The sequence below is a fragment of the Crinia signifera genome, chromosome 8, assembly GCF_055691185.1.
Source record: "Crinia signifera chromosome 8, ASM5569118v1, whole genome shotgun sequence".
NCBI classification, from domain to species: Eukaryota; Metazoa; Chordata; class Amphibia; order Anura; family Myobatrachidae; genus Crinia; species Crinia signifera.
This window is the reverse complement of record NC_139224.1, coordinates 53,051,462-53,067,651: the sequence shown is the minus strand read 5'-3', so window position 1 is coordinate 53,067,651 and position 16,190 is coordinate 53,051,462. Positions and strand designations below refer to the sequence as shown.

The following is a 16,190-nucleotide window of genomic DNA, read 5'->3' as shown; positions in this document are numbered from 1 at the left end:
TTATTTATCTATTTCAGTAATATATGAACGGTAACATTAATAAACAAAACAAGACATTAATTCATCAACACACGCAAAGCATCTACTGTATTAATCACTGTGGGTATTTGCAGATGTTTGTACATACACAGCTAGAACGTACGGTTTGTAACCTTGACAAAACAATATTACGATGCGAGGTAAAAAGTTTACAACGTGCAGTTAGTTTCAAAGTTACGGAGCATGGGGATAAGGGGGGGTGGTGTTATTCCTTGAAACCCCAACACTTGGAAAGAGGTATTTTTAGTACTGTTGCTTATTCCAATTGTGGCACAAGGGTTCTGCTGTAATGTACATAGGGATAACACATAAAAGCTACTGCACTCCTAAATAAAATCCAGCAGTATTCAGCAGTGTCAGTATAAACCGAGCAACCTGCTGAACTTGTGACTATGGGATACTCCATACAAAAGCATAATCTGTTGCATTTAGAACACACCCCTTGTACTCCTGCAGGGAAGCATACTGTATTTGTATGCTCACTTAAATCAATGCATCAAACACACACAAAAGTAAAAGACAAGTCCATGGTTTTATCATGATTAATGTCAGATATGAATGACAATTAACCGAGAAGAAGAATTTAAATGTTGAAGTGCCCTATATAAGAAACGGTTTTAATAAATAAAATAAGTCCCTTTTGACACTTCATCCCATGTCTGACCCGGGATACTGAACATGTATTGAAGATACTGAACAAGTACTAACTCTTTTGAGACTGCTGGATGGTCTGAGGGAATGCAGTTAATATCCCGGCGGTCGGGATCCCGGCGTTCAGAATCCCGACGCCGGAATCCCGACCGCCGAAATACCGACACATTCTCCCTCCGTGGGTGTCCACGACACCCCTGGAGGGAGAATAAATTAGTGTGCCAAGCGTAGCGAGGCACCGGGCCCGCTGCATGGCGAGCGCAGCGAGCCCGCAAGGGGGGCGATCCACGTCCCCCCCTTGTCGGCATTTCGGCTGTCGGGATTCCGGCGTCGGGATTCTGAACGCCGGGATCCCGACCGCCGGGATTCAGTACTGAATCCGGTCTAAGGCAGTTACAGTTTTCAATAGATTACGTCATCTCCAAGCGCTCCTGAACCAGCCAGTCTGTTTCTTTTAGGTGTACCTTTCACACTGCAGACTAATTGGGTCAGGCCCAGGATTAAAATAGAGAATTGTGTGTTGCACAATTATCAGCAGCTGGCACGGGGTAGTCACTTCCCAAGTAATAAAGCTACTAAAGAAGAAAATGTATATGTGAAAGCGCTGGCTGAATAATTTACAAGAATGTTCATTTAAAAATGTACAATTTTAATATCTAAACATAAAACACATTAACCATCCACGTTATATAAAAAGTGCCAGTGTGCATATGAAAATACCACAACATATGTAACATCAGCTGGGGTTGGATTGCTGTTAATATGAAGTGAATCACAAAAGTATTACGAATCCACAGATAGAATGTGTGTTGCCGGAGTTTGCGAATTCGAAGGGTGCACCCACCTAACATTGCAGCCAATGGGTGGGGGGGGGCCGGGGGGTCTAAACATATAATCTTCAACGCGATTGCCCCAACTTAATATATTATAAGCGATTTCCATAGAAGGTACCTTCACTACCTTTAGGGATGTTACTACTTGCCAGTATCGCGACTTTCAAAACTATCGCCAGTGCGCGCCCGTGGCAACGGAGCTCCCAACTGCCGTCCACCACCTCCCCCGCCAACAGAGCCACTGCTGCCCCAACCCCCCCCCCCCCCTTACCCTGTCCATCTCCCTGAAGCAGAGATGGGCAGGGACCCGCTGCCCAGCCACAGAGTGCGTGTGAGACTTACCTGGGTTTCCTCCAGGTACTCTGGTTTCCTCCCACAATTCAAAACTATACAGGTAGGTTAATTGTCTTCCAACAAAATTAACCCTAGAATGTCTGCGTGTGCATGTATAGGGACTGATGTGAATGTTCAAATATTCTCTGTAAAGCACGAATATGTGTGCACTATATAAATAAATGCTAATAAATAACACAGCCGTGGTTGCACAGAGAATATAGGCATGCCTATATTCTGTGTGCAACCTATATGCATAGCAATGCAGTGAGATGCATTTTAGACTAGAATAGCTGTTTATCGTGACAGCAGCATGGATGTACACACATCATTACTCCCTTTTTTGACAGCAGCTGTAACAAATACACACCACTGTAGACATTCAGAGCCATGTGTTTTCTATAATGTCAATTCTATAGTGTCACAATGTAATTACACATCTGAGGATTTTAAGTATGTGTATCTGTAAAGATTGTGCTCTTGTTTGTATCTACTCTATATGAAAACATTTGACCTTTGTAATGTTGCCATAATCCATTGTATACACCCTTGTGACAGCTTCTAAATTAAAGATAAAAATCTGTAACCTAACGATCCTTTTGGTTTAACACCAGGTGCAAGATCTAACAAAAATTTGGTACATCTACTCTGGAAAAAAAAAAAAAAGGATTTTTACCAACTTTTCACCCTATCCACAAAGTGCCTCTAATGCACTAAAAGGCAGTTCCCTCTACTAAGTTGTATGCACCTTACTACAAGCATTAAGAAGACCAGAAATGGAGGGGGAGGGGGGCATGGACAGATGCATTCTAAAGCAATAAAATCAGGGGTGCCATAATTTACTGGGTCTACATTCAAATTGGTACAGTATGACTTGCATGGCTACAAAATTATTCCCACACATTTCCTTAGTTTTTTTTTTTTTTTTGGGGGGGGGGGGGGGGGGGGGGGGGATGCACATGTGCGATTTGGTGAGATTTTTTAGACATCTAAAAATAATCGTCGGAACTTATATGTTAGTTGGGCGCCCACTATAGTTAGTACACTCATACCCCCACTATCCATGTCGGCATGGAGTTTATTTTATATAGTGTGGCGAGCGCAGCGAGCCCGAAGCGTGGCGAGCCCCGCGGAAAACTAAGCAAATAGCTTAGTGGGCGCCCAACTAATATATAAGTACCGAATCGTCTTCCTCAGCAAAGAGGTTAACAGACCTAATTGGAAAAACAAACTATCGTTTTAGGTATACTCTTTAAAAAGATGTCATATTAAACAGATGTAATTAACTTACATATAAATGAAAGTGCAAGAAATGTGACAAAGCCCTTGGTACAGTGAGAGGAAACTTTGCGAGTAGGGCTTGTAGATAGACCTCCAGGTCCTTCTGTCTTCGTTCCACCAAGCTTTTGGAATTCTTTCCAATAATCTTTTTAGGAGGCAGCAAGTTCCACTCTATTTTGTTCTCTGCCGTAAGCTGCAAACACAGTGACATATGAATTGGTGCAAACACACTTGCAATAAAACTGCTCATTAACAATGTGTGGTTCTTTACGTAGAAGTTAATTAAATGTAATTCTATCTTACATAGATACAATGGACGAAATGAAATTTTCAAGAGCAGGTATGGAAATTTTTATTGAAAACTAAATAGGCAATAACACTTTAAAATTAATTGGCTCCAAAAAAAAAAGAAGAACCTTAGCATTATTGAACATAACTTGTAAGCTGCACTGGGGCAGGGACTGCTGCGAATGACCAAATATTATCTGTAAAGCTCTGCAGAATATATGACTGCTATATAAATAACGTAATAATTTGATTTTTTTTGTGCAGGTAAATACTGCCTGCTTTCCATGTAGCCTATAAGTGTTAAAAAGATTTTTTTTTTTTTCAATACTAGATTTTTATTGAACTTTAAACAATATGAAACAGAAGAAAAAACTAAAAAGGGGGAGAGGAAGAGTACACACTTAACACAGTGATAGTAATACCCCTTTTACACAAAGGAATAACCCAGGTCAGCGTTGGTGTAAAAGGGGCCAACCCAGGTCCAGTAACACTGGTCTCCTACCCAGGTCCTGACCAGGGTTGAACACTGGTTGGACCTGGGTCGTGGGCGGTGTAAATGGTCCCAACCCAGGTTGGGACATCCGGGTAGTGCTGAAAGGATACCAGAAGCGCTGGATGCCTTTACACAGTGCGCTGCAGTGGCAAAAGACAGCATCCAAGAAGGATACGGGCAGTGCATACAGAAATCATAATTGGATGCAGTATCATTTATATTATTATTATTTTTTGGGGTTAGGGGGGGGCTTGGGGGAGCACATGGGAGATTCGGTCTGTTGCTGCTGGGGAGAGCACATGGGAGATGCTGCACTTTTATACCGCTATGTGTGCTTGAGCACTGAATAAAACTTTTTGGAAAATATTTTACAATATAAACCAACCAACATTTTTCAATGCTAACTTGTCATGTCTTTTAATTTTTATTTTAAATCATTGAGGGAAAGTTGGATGGCAGTTTATCAGACCTAAAATGGACATTTTTAATGTCATCCATACGGAAAAGCAGTGCTGACCCAGGTTCAGTGTAAATGCCACAGACCTGGGTCCGACCTGGTTCACAGTGCTGTGTAAATGGGGTATGAAGCTGGGTCCAACCCTGGAAACTCCTGTGTTCAAAGACCAGGGTCCGACCAGGGATTTTGGTGTAAAAGGGGTATAAGTCTAATAAAAACAAAACAACAGCATACTGCAGACACATTAATACCCCTTTTACACCAAAAACCCTCCTGGTCGGACCCTGGTCTTTGAACACTGGAGTTTCCAGTGTCTGACCCTGCTTTATACCCCATTTACACAGCACTTTGACCTGGGTCGGACCTGGGTCTGCACCATTTACACTGAACCTGGGTCAGCCCTGCCTTTCCTCGTGGATGTCGTTAAAAATGCTTGCTCGTTGCCAAGGGTGGTATAAGAGATATATATATATATTATTACTGCTTGAATAAAAATTTTGAGGGGGTAGATGGGGGAAGCTGTCCCCGGGTGCTGGGAGGAGGGGTCCCTGCGGCTGCTGAGGGGAGGAGGGGTACCTGTCAGCCTGAGGTCGGAGGGGATGATGTGCGCTGCTGCTGTACCTCCCCCCGCAGCCGCGAAGTTCCTGCGGCAAATGGACAGTCAGTGGCGGGGGTCCCTCCAGCACATGGGAACTAGTACTAGTTCCCATGTGCTGGAGGGACCCCCGACACTGACTGTCCATTCGCCGCAAGGACCAGCTGCCGGGGGGAGGTACAACAGCGGTGCACATCACCCCTCCGACCTCAGGCTGACAGGTACCCCTCAGCAACCGCAGGGACCCCCCTCCTCCCGCAGCAGCTGGGCACAGCTTCCCCAGCACTGCACGCTGTGGACCCGCAGCGGGTCCTATCCGGGTTCTACCCAGGTCAGGACCTGGGTAGAGGACCCGTGTAAATGGACACGGATATACCCAATTTACACCGCCGATGATCCGGGTCTGACCCGCCGCTGACCTGGATTTTTCGGCGGTGTAAAAGGGGTATTATAGTAACATTACTGTATTCCCACTTTATGCCCACTTGGATAGTAAAGTATGAAAATCCACCTTTTTTCTGAAAAAAATCATGAAAACCTCATGTCGACCATAAGTCACTAGTCACTGTCCAAGGTGTCCATCTAGTCACTGTCGAACCATTAGTGGTCAACCTAGTGACCGTTGACCTAGACATTGTCTATCCACTGACCGGATACCCTGAAAAACACGGTGCTGCGGATCACTGGGTATGGTTGTCAGCACATATATATATATATATAAAACATACAACATTACATGTACATATGCTAACTGGTTCCCCCATGCAATGTGTGGTCAGTACTCCAAATCAGGGACAGCAGCAGCCACTGCTCCTCGATCACCTTCCCCTGTAAGCTCATGACCCACCTGCTGCCTCTGCACCGAATGCATCTCCCTCCATTAGCCATTCTTGCATACACTCCAGGAACAACCGGGAGGCTCCCGAAGGTTGGGTAGCCCTCCCAGCTCCTTGGGGCAATAGACAAGTTTCCTGGGTCATGCCGCACAGGCCCCACCCCCAGGTAGCCCCTGCACCTGGCCATCGAATATTAAAATGGATAGATGCAACAAAAAAAAACATGTAGTAGTCAGGGGCGCCTGTTGGCGCCCCTGACTACTACATACATAATAACACCTTTCCTACATCCACTCCTCAAAAATCTTATTTTCTATATGACATTAGTTTTATTATTTTATTGAAAAATGTTTCTTTTTATTCATAAGGATAAAATTATGAGATATACTGTTGCAGTAATGGAGATCCAAATAACAAGATATGAAAAGATCAAATATAAATCAAATTAAACCTTTATTCTATAACTTTTAGTGTAAAACAATGTAAACTTCATTAACTATATAAAGAGGGACAAACTGTCAGCAAGGCACTGGTAGAGTGATCTCACAATAGCTTGTGATGTCACAATAGCTAGTGATGTCACAACAGCTAGTGATGTCACGATGGAGCTTGGAGGGTAAAAAAAAAGCAGCGCACTGCACAGAGAGCATTATTGTTGCAGAGTCACGGGACATAGAAGCAGCTCTGACAGATTTTGTCTTATTATCTTCTCAAACCATGGCGGAAATACCCTGCAACGTAGCGGTATACAGTACCTTATGTTTGGATGACCAAAAGATCGACTTGGTGTATTCAGTTTCAAAGCGAGTATGTGATGATGGTGAAATAATTCACCCAGGAGATCTACAAGAGGACCAACTGATGGTGACTATCAGGGATGGCTCTACAGAGATTGAGATGGTTGGTGCTCCAAAAGCATGGAGCTATGATCGTTATTTAGGCTGGATAGAAGAGGCACATAACTATAGTGCCATGTGGACGCTCACAGAAAGTCTACTGCCTCATACTGTCAGCACGGACGTGACTGGCGATGATAGGAGTGACAGAGAAAGGAGCGGACAGCTGGAGGAAAACATACAAGAGACTCCAAATGACGACATGATGGACGCATTACAGCTCAAAAGAGAAGTGGAGGAGGAAATAAAAAAGAAAGAAGCTGAACTTAGAGAACTCCATCAAGTGAAGGAAAGTTTAAATGACATTCTAAAAGAAAAGACCCCACGCTCAGGCTGGCGAGGCTTCGTCAGCAGCATTAGAGGGTCAGTGCGCAATATATTCAGAAGACGCAGCAGCACTTATTTCCTCACTACAGAGGGTGAAGCAGGCCCACAGGCTGAGACAGACATTAATCAATGTCTGGGAATGACATATTCCCAGCTCCTATACTAGATCATATTTGTCCGTGGGATAGGCTGAGCTCATCTAGGTGCACACATTCCACACCTCAGAGATGAGCATTGAAGTCGCAAGGCTGAGCTCATCTAGGTGCAGACATTCCACACCTAAGAGATGAGCATTGAAGTCGCAAGGCTGAGCTCATCTAGGTGCAGACATTCCACACCTGAGAGATGAGCATTGAAGTCGCAAGGCTGAGCTCATCTAGGTGCAGACATTCCACACCTGAGAGATGAGCATTGAAGCCCCTGCCCCTTACACACCCTCTGCTGCACTACATTATCCTGGAACAGAGATTCAACACCTGAGATCATCACATACAGCACCTGGGGATTAGGGCTACTGGCGAAACCCCATTAAAAAAAACGACACAGTGCAGCCACCTCATGGGTGTGTTGGAAGAGTTGCTAATTATTTATAAAATGTTGACAGTTACATCTAACTTGTTGATAACTTATAATACCAAAAAATAAGTTGCAGTTCCGATATGTCAATTAGTACCAAAATTAAAACAATAACACCAAATAAATGAATTATGGTGATCACACCGAAGATTTGGTAGTGCAGCTCCCAGAAGTAATTGGAATAGATTACTTGCAGAAATAGTTTTAAAAGGACAGAGAGTGCAAAACCAAAATCTAAATATTTGTTATAGGTTGATTAACCAGCAAAAAACAATTCGAATATGCATTTGTAAATATATACAATAAAATACATTTATTACTCACTGGTGCCCATCTATTTAAGAGTGTGACTCTGTTAAATAAAATAAATAATGTATTTTATTGTATATATTTACAAATGCATATTTTAATTGTTTTTTACTGGTTAATAAACCTATAACAAATATTCAGATTTCGGTTTTGCGCTCTCTTTCTTTTTAAAAATATTGTTGGTAACTTAATAACCTAAATATTTAAACCCAGGCAACGCTGGCTACTTCAGCTAGTGCAGTGATTCCCAACAGTGGTTCCCTTGAGTGCCACCTGACTCCTGCAGGGGTGTCGTCTTGCAGTAGGTTGTTGGTCAAGTTCCAAATCTAATTATTCATGGTTAAAACTATTGGCAAAACCAGCTCTAGTGGCTGCCAATGATAAAACATGTGGACAAAAAGATGCACAACTATCAACCACAACAGAACTAAATAATGACAGGTAGGCAAAATTTACTTCATTTAATATTTTTCCCAAATTTGTCAATAAAAACAGCTTTTATCCTAGGGATGCCATAAACAAAAGTGCTGATTCTCTAGGGTACAGTGATTCAAGTAAGTTTGGCAACCATTGAGCTAGTTTAATATATGTGGTGGCTGTCATACCCAATGAACAGCAGCACCGCTCTGCTTCGCTGACCTTGCCGCAGCATAGGACACCGCGCTCAGCTTGCCTGTCTTCTATAAGCCCACCCCCAGATTCCAGTAGGCTACTTTCCCTGGAATCTGGGGGTGGGTTTATAAAAGATAGACAAGCTGAGCGCTGTGTTCCGTGCTACAGCAGGTCAGTGAAACACGGTTACGGTATAGATGATAGACAATGTCTAGGTTGGCAGTCACTAGGTCGACACAAGCTTATGGTCGACATAGGCAAGGTCAATAGTTAAAAGGCTGGTACTGTATAAGGTTTACATGATTTTTTTGGTGTCTATGTAATCATACATCGACATGGAGACCATATATGTACCGCTTTGCTTGCCATACTATTATATTCCCACTTTATGCCCACTTGGATAGTAAAGTATGAAAATCCACCTTCTTTCTGAAAAAAAATCATGAAAACCTCATGTCGACCATAAGTCACTAGTCACTGTCCAAGGTGTCCATCTAGTCACTGTCGAACCATTAGTGGTCAACCTAGTGACCGTTGACCTAGACATTGTCTATCCACTGACCGGATACCCTGAAAAACACGGTGCTGCGGATCACTGGGTATGGTTGTCAGCACATATATATATATATAAAACATACAACATTACATGTACATATGCTAACTGGCTCCCCCATGCAATGTGTGGTCAGTACTCCAAATCAGGGACAGCAGCAGCCACTGCTCCTCGATCACCTTCCCCTGTAAGCTCATGACCCACCTGCTGCCTCTGCACCGAATGCATCTCCCTCCATTAGCCATTCTTGCATACACTCCAGGAACAACCGGGAGGCTCCCGAAGGTAGCCCCTGCACCTGGCCATCGAATATTAAAATGGATAGATGCAAAAAAAAAAAAAACATGTAGTAGTCAGGGGCGCCTGTTGGCGCCCCTGACTACTACATACATAATAACACCTTTCCTACATCCACTCCTCCAAAATCTTATTTTCTATATGACATTAGTTTTATTATTTTATTGAAAAATGTTTCTTTTTATTCATAAGGATAAAATTATGAGATATACTGTTGCAGTAATGGAGATCCAAATAACAAGATATGAAAAGATCAAATATAAATCAAATTAAACCTTTATTCTATAACTTTTAGTGTAAAACAATGCAAACTTCATTAACTATATAAAGAGGGACAAACTGTCAGCAAGGCACTGGTAGAGTGATCTCACAATAGCTTGTGATGTCACAATAGCTAGTGATGTCACAACAGCTAGTGATGTCACGATGGAGCTTGGAGGGTAAAAAAAAAGCAGCGCACTGCACAGAGAGCATTATTGTTGCAGAGTCACGGGACATAGAAGCAGCTCTGACAGATTTTGTCTTATTATCTTCTCAAACCATGGCGGAAATACCCTGCAACGTAGCGGTATACAGTACCTTATGTTTGGATGACCAAAAGATCGACTTGGTGTATTCAGTTTCAAAGCGAGTATGTGATGATGGTGAAATAATTCACCCAGGAGATCTACAAGAGGACCAACTGATGGTGACTATCAGGGATGGCTCTACAGAGATTGAGATGGTTGGTGCTCCAAAAGCATGGAGCTATGATCGTTATTTAGGCTGGATAGAAGAGGCACATAACTATAGTGCCATGTGGACGCTCACAGAAAGTCTACTGCCTCATACTGTCAGCACGGACGTGACTGGCGATGATAGGAGTGACAGAGAAAGGAGCGGACAGCTGGAGGAAAACATACAAGAGACTCCAAATGACGACATGATGGACGCATTACAGCTCAAAAGAGAAGTGGAGGAGGAAATAAAAAAGAAAGAAGCTGAACTTAGAGAACTCCATCAAGTGAAGGAAAGTTTAAATGACATTCTAAAAGAAAAGACCCCACGCTCAGGCTGGCGAGGCTTCGTCAGCAGCATTAGAGGGTCAGTGCGCAATATATTCAGAAGACGCAGCAGCACTTATTTCCTCACTACAGAGGGTGAAGCAGGCCCACAGGCTGAGACAGACATTAATCAATGTCTGGGAATGACATATTCCCAGCTCCTATACTAGATCAGATTTGTCCGTGGGATAGGCTGAACTCATCTTGGTGCAGACATTCCACACCTCAGAGATGAGCATTGAAGTCGCAAGGCTGAGCTCATCTAGGTGCAGACATTCCACACCTGAGAGATGAGCATTGAAGTCGCAAGGCTGAGCTCATCTAGGTGCAGACATTCCACACCTGAGAGATGAGCATTGAAGTCGCAAGGCTGAGCTCATCTAGGTGCAGACATTCCACACCTAAGAGATGAGCATTGAAGCCCCTGCCCCTTACACACCCTCTGCTGCACTACATTATCCTGGAACAGAGATTCAACACCTGAGATCATCACATACAGCACCTGGGGATTAGGGCTACTGGCGAAACCCCATTAAAAAAAACGACACAGTGCAGCCACCTCATGGGTGTGTTGGAAGAGCTGCTAATTATTTATAAAATGTTGACAGTTACATCTAACTTGTTGATAACTTATAATACCAAAAAATAAGTCGCAGTTCCGATATGTCAATTAGTATATATATATATATATATATATATATATATATATATATATATATATATATATATATATATATATATATATATAAAAACATACAACATTACATGTACATATGCTAACTGGCTCCCCCATGCAATGTGTGGTCAGTACTCCAAATCAGGGACAGCAGCAGCCACTGCTCCTCGATCACCTTCCCCTGTAAGCTCATGACCCACCTGCTGCCTCTGCACCGAATTGTATATATTTACAAATGCATATTTTAATTGTTTTTTACTGGTTAATAAACCTATAACAAATATTCAGATTTCAGTTTTGCGCTCTCTTTTTTTTAAAAAAATATTGTTGGTAACTTAATAACCTGAATATTTAAACCCAGGCAACGCTGGCTACTTCAGCTAGTGCAGTGATTCCCAACAGTGGTTCCCTTGAGTGCCACCTGACTCCTGCAGGGGTGTCGTCTTGCAGTAGGTTGGTGGTCAAGTTCCAAATCTAATTATTCATGGTTAAAACTATTGGCAAAACCAGCGCTAGTGGCTGCCAATGATAAAACATGTGGACAAAAAGATGCACAACTATAAACCACAACAGAACTAAATAATGACAGGTAGGCAAAATTTACTTCATTTAATATTTTTACCAAATTTGTCAATAAAAACAGCTTTTATCCTAGGGATGCCATAAACAAAAGTGCTGATTCTCTAGGGTACAGTGATTCAAGTAAGTTTGGCAACCATTGAGCTAGTTTAATATATGTGCTGGCTGTCATACCCAATGAACAGCAGCACCGCTCTGCTTCGCTGACCTTGCCGCAGCATAGGACACCGCGCTCAGCTTGCCTGTCTTCTATAAGCCCACCCCCAGATTCCGGTAGGCTACTTTCCCTGGAATCTGGGGGTAGGTTTATAAAAGATAGACAAGCTGAGCGCTGTGTTCCGTGCTACAGCAGGTCAGTGAAACACGGTTACGGTATAGATGATAGACAATGTCTAGGTTGGCAGTCACTAGATAGACACAATCTTATGGTCGACATAGGCAAGGTCAATAGTTAAAAGGCTGGTACTATATAAGGGTTACATGATTTTTTGGGTGTCTATGTAATCATACATCGACATGGAGACCATATATGTACCGCTTTGCTTGCCATACTATTATACAGTAGTCCATCAGAATAGCAGTTATCCATTATAAAAACACTAATAAATCTACAAGTATTATAACATATTTAGGAGGAAATTTACTAAGATGGGAGTTCTAGTTCAGATGGAATGTTGCTATGGGCATCCAATCAGATACTATCTATTATCTTCTAGAAGGTGCTAAATAAATAAGTAGATTCTGATTGGTTGCCCATAGCAACATCCCTGAAATAGAACTGCTATCTTAGTAAACTTCCCCCTTAGAATCAGACAGCATAGCCTAAAACAAAATAGAATAATATGGTATAATAAGAGGCTACCGTGTAGGGATACAGTTATAATACCGATGCCGGAATCCCGACACTTTCTCCCTCTATGGGTGTCCACGACAATTAGTGTGCCGAGCGCAGCGAGGCACCGGGCCCGCTGCATGGCGAGCGCAGCGAGCGATTTCGTATCAAACCCACAGTGTACTTCAAAAATTATTAATTTAATAAAAGGACACCAAGGGCCAAATGTAATAGGGTGAGAGTTTCAGAAAGTGAGAGATTTTGGGAGAGTTTTCCCATGTTTTTTAAAGCAGCAATCAATTACACTGCAAAACCAGGTTGATTTTGCCATGTAATTGATTGCTGCTTTAAAAAACATGGGAAAACTCTCCCAAAATCTCTCACTTTCTGAAACTCTCACCCTATTACATTTGGCCCCAAAAGTCAAGGGTCACTCATTGGACACTCCAATGTTTAAGAATATGGTTATTATGAGCCCAATATTAGCTCCATCGAAATGAACAATGTAGGTATAGAGGATGAATATTGGCAACCTGCAGTCTTGAACTCGTAATGGGCTTACACCCTAATTTTTACAGTATATATACCCGGTAGGCCAGAACATAGCCAAATGCCAATGTTTAGCAATCATGATCAGCAGTTGTTATTACGATATGCCCCAATATATAAAAGTTATTAATAGTAAGGTCCCCATGATATATATGAAATATATGCAGTAAGGGATTTGGAGATATGGCGACGTTTAGGACCTTAGAATTAAGCGTAAATACTAACATCCATAAGTGAGAAAAAGCAGGGCAAGACACAAATTTGCCAGCATAGGTTTAATCTCAAAGGTCAAATTATATGTAATTTTTCTGGCGTAGCATACATTCTATAAAGAAGTTTATAGGGATTGTTCAACATGGTCATCACATTTAGATAATCGAAAACAAGTACGAAATATTGTACTGACTGACAGGGGCTATTCTCCCTCGTGGGGGTCCCTGACCACAGAGGGAGAATAGAACCTGTGGTGAACACAGCGAGCTCACAAGGGGCTCTTTTGCGCTTGCCCCCTGTCTGAGTACCGGCAGTTGGTATTCTGATGTCAGCAAAATGAATGTCAGAATCCCGACTGTTGGTTTGTCATACCACACCCCTGGAGGGATCACTACTAAATTATGCAATAATGTAATGTATTCAGTACAGTATAACCATTTTTATAAAAGTGCTACATGTTAACAGATAAATGAGATAAAAAGTTTGTACACTGCTAATAACAGGATGTTTCATTTATTCACCCAAGTTTAGGGATGTAGGACAGCCTGGGAAACAAAGCTGTTCTGACAGAAAATATTTCCATGGAGGGGGCTGCAGCGTGTAGCACCATGACTTCATTACAACTAATTCTCACCTTTTCATGAAGATCATAGAAGTCACTGTAACGATGCTTTACTTTCCAATTATAAATCCCACTGTAAACCTCAATAACATATACCTAGAAACAGATCGAATAAATCACATTAAAAGGATGCAGGTTGCAATAAAAAGCTTTTATATTTAATGTTGTGGTGAAATATCTTAAACTTCTTCATTAACTTGTTGTTGTAATCTATTAAATATACAATGCTCAGTACAGTACATTGTGACAACTAAATTGTCACTTCTATGACGCCAAATAAAAAGATGATCCAGTTCATTACAAATTTTTACACTTTACAAATCTTTCATTTAAAATGTGCCCATATATTATACATCCTTCTCTGCTGGAGGTTAAAAAAATTGCATTCTGTACCACCCAAATATTATAATTTTAGTATGGCTTTGGACAGTGCAGGTGATTCAAACTGGCTTTGTAAGCAGCGCACATCCGCTGCTTACCGTGCGGTTAGATGCCGCCCACCAAGCGAACTCATGTCCCCCTTCCCCAACTGAATGGCCGCATTTGAATGCGAGTGTACATAGTAAAAAATAATTAGATGGTCGGCGATGTTCCACCCGTTCACAAGCTTATTGATGAAGAAGAAGTGGACGTCTGACATCCTGTGACCTCAGCCACTCGTCTCAAAGCAGACATCTGCCCGCCAGCGTCCCCAGGGGCACACCCAACGTATTCACGGGGATGCCCATAAAACACTGGGTGTTCCCTTGCATTGGGCCGATGTCCGCCCCCCTCCCTTTCCTACCCATGCGAACACCTCGCGGAGTGTGATACTCAATGAAGGTGTCCATACCGCGGCCCTGCGTGCGCATGCGTATATTGGTATATATGCATGTGCAAAGCTGCACCATCGGTTCCTGAACCAAATTCGCAAACCCAGGAAAACATGGGGAGAGATAGAGCCCTGGTCAAAATAATAATCATGGCTTAAGTGAAGTATGCTAATAATGATAACCACTGTACACCACAATATAAGTGTTACATTTTGAGTATATGGAAAAACTAAATTACTCTAATAGAGCTGTAATCATTTTGCATTAACACTCTGACTGTTACTATACCTATACTATAGACCCAGATAACAGCTCTGACAGCTGGGAGATACTGTAACAGAGATTTCATTAAAAATTGGACAGGCTGTACGAATGATGTTTTGTTTGAATGAAGCTGTTGTCATAAAAAAAATTATCTCAATGAAAAAATCTAATTGCAAGTAAACATTGAGAGTGAGTGTGTGTGGGCAGTATATTGTATCTTTCCATTACAAAAAAATATATAATGGTGGTCCTGGTGGAGGGTTCTATGGTTCATTGCAGCTACACAGAATTTAGAAGAATACAGGGAAATGCTTAAATCACCCCTTATAAAATAAGCAATAGATATCTGTAGGAAGCCGTGGAAAATGCTTGAGTTCTAATAACAATATACAATGTATTTGTGAATATTCAAGGTGCTAATAGAAATTATATATATGGAGGCAGACACTGTATGGCAGTGTATATTGTATGGAATATCTAATGCATGTTTCTGTTGACACTAGGGTGATACACTACTAAAGTATATACAGTAGGCACAGACACACAAAATAGACTCATAAGAAACTGTGATGCGTTTTTTACACGTCTTGTCAATCGAGATGTTAGAGGCAATAGGTGTAGCTGTGTGTATGAGAGCTCAGCTAATATAACAGTGGCTGCGCTGGTGGCTTGTTCATTGCACACTAGAACATATCTGTCTTATCCCGGCCGGAGTCTGTCCACCTACCGTGTAATTGTCCACTAACTCCGAGCCGACGATCTTCACCCCCCGGTACTCATCGCTGTCTTCCATGAACCCGGCCATCCCTGCCATTATGCCCGGTACATAAACAATATCCCTGCATACACAGGATACTCGGGATCTCCGGTTATACGTTCTCTCTCGCTACGGGAGTCGCCATGTTTGTTTACTGTCAGATGTCTTTTCAACCAACTTTATTGACACGTTCAAACGCGGACACAGGGCAGAAAGAAGCACAGTGGTTAGTTACATAATATTACACATACAGTACACTACAGTAGGAGGTCAGCAGACCGTACATCAGCGGGTGAGAGATATTGTGAGATAGATGTATGGACTCAGTTCATAGTTGCCTACTCTCCTGCATTCTGCAGGAGACTCCCTGAAATAGCAACAACCTCCCTCTCTCCCTCATTAGTCTAGAAATCTCCCTGATTTCACCTAGCCCACATTACACTTAAATTTTTTGGGGAAAAAGGAAC

At 42.2% G+C, this 16,190-nt stretch overlaps 1 protein-coding gene across 3 annotated transcripts in view; it reads right to left on the bottom strand.

Annotated features, from left to right (window-relative positions):
• NISCH (nischarin) overlaps nucleotides 1-15,901 on the bottom strand; it is a 70,078-nt gene extending 54,177 nt beyond the window's left edge. For 2 of the 3 annotated variants that reach the window (XM_083156376.1, XM_083156375.1), the window contains exons 1-3: nucleotides 15,694-15,900; nucleotides 13,903-13,986; nucleotides 3,148-3,330 (exon numbers count right to left, since the gene is read on the bottom strand). In XM_083156376.1, coding sequence (XP_083012502.1) covers nucleotides 3,148-3,330; nucleotides 13,903-13,986; nucleotides 15,694-15,780 — 354 coding nt within the window. In that variant the 5' untranslated portion in view covers nucleotides 15,781-15,900. Of the gene's footprint in view, nucleotides 1-3,147; nucleotides 3,331-13,902; nucleotides 13,987-15,693 lie in introns of all 3 variants that reach the window. The other variant, XM_083156374.1, reaches the window with a different exon arrangement.
• Nucleotides 15,902-16,190: the final 289 nt, after the last annotated feature.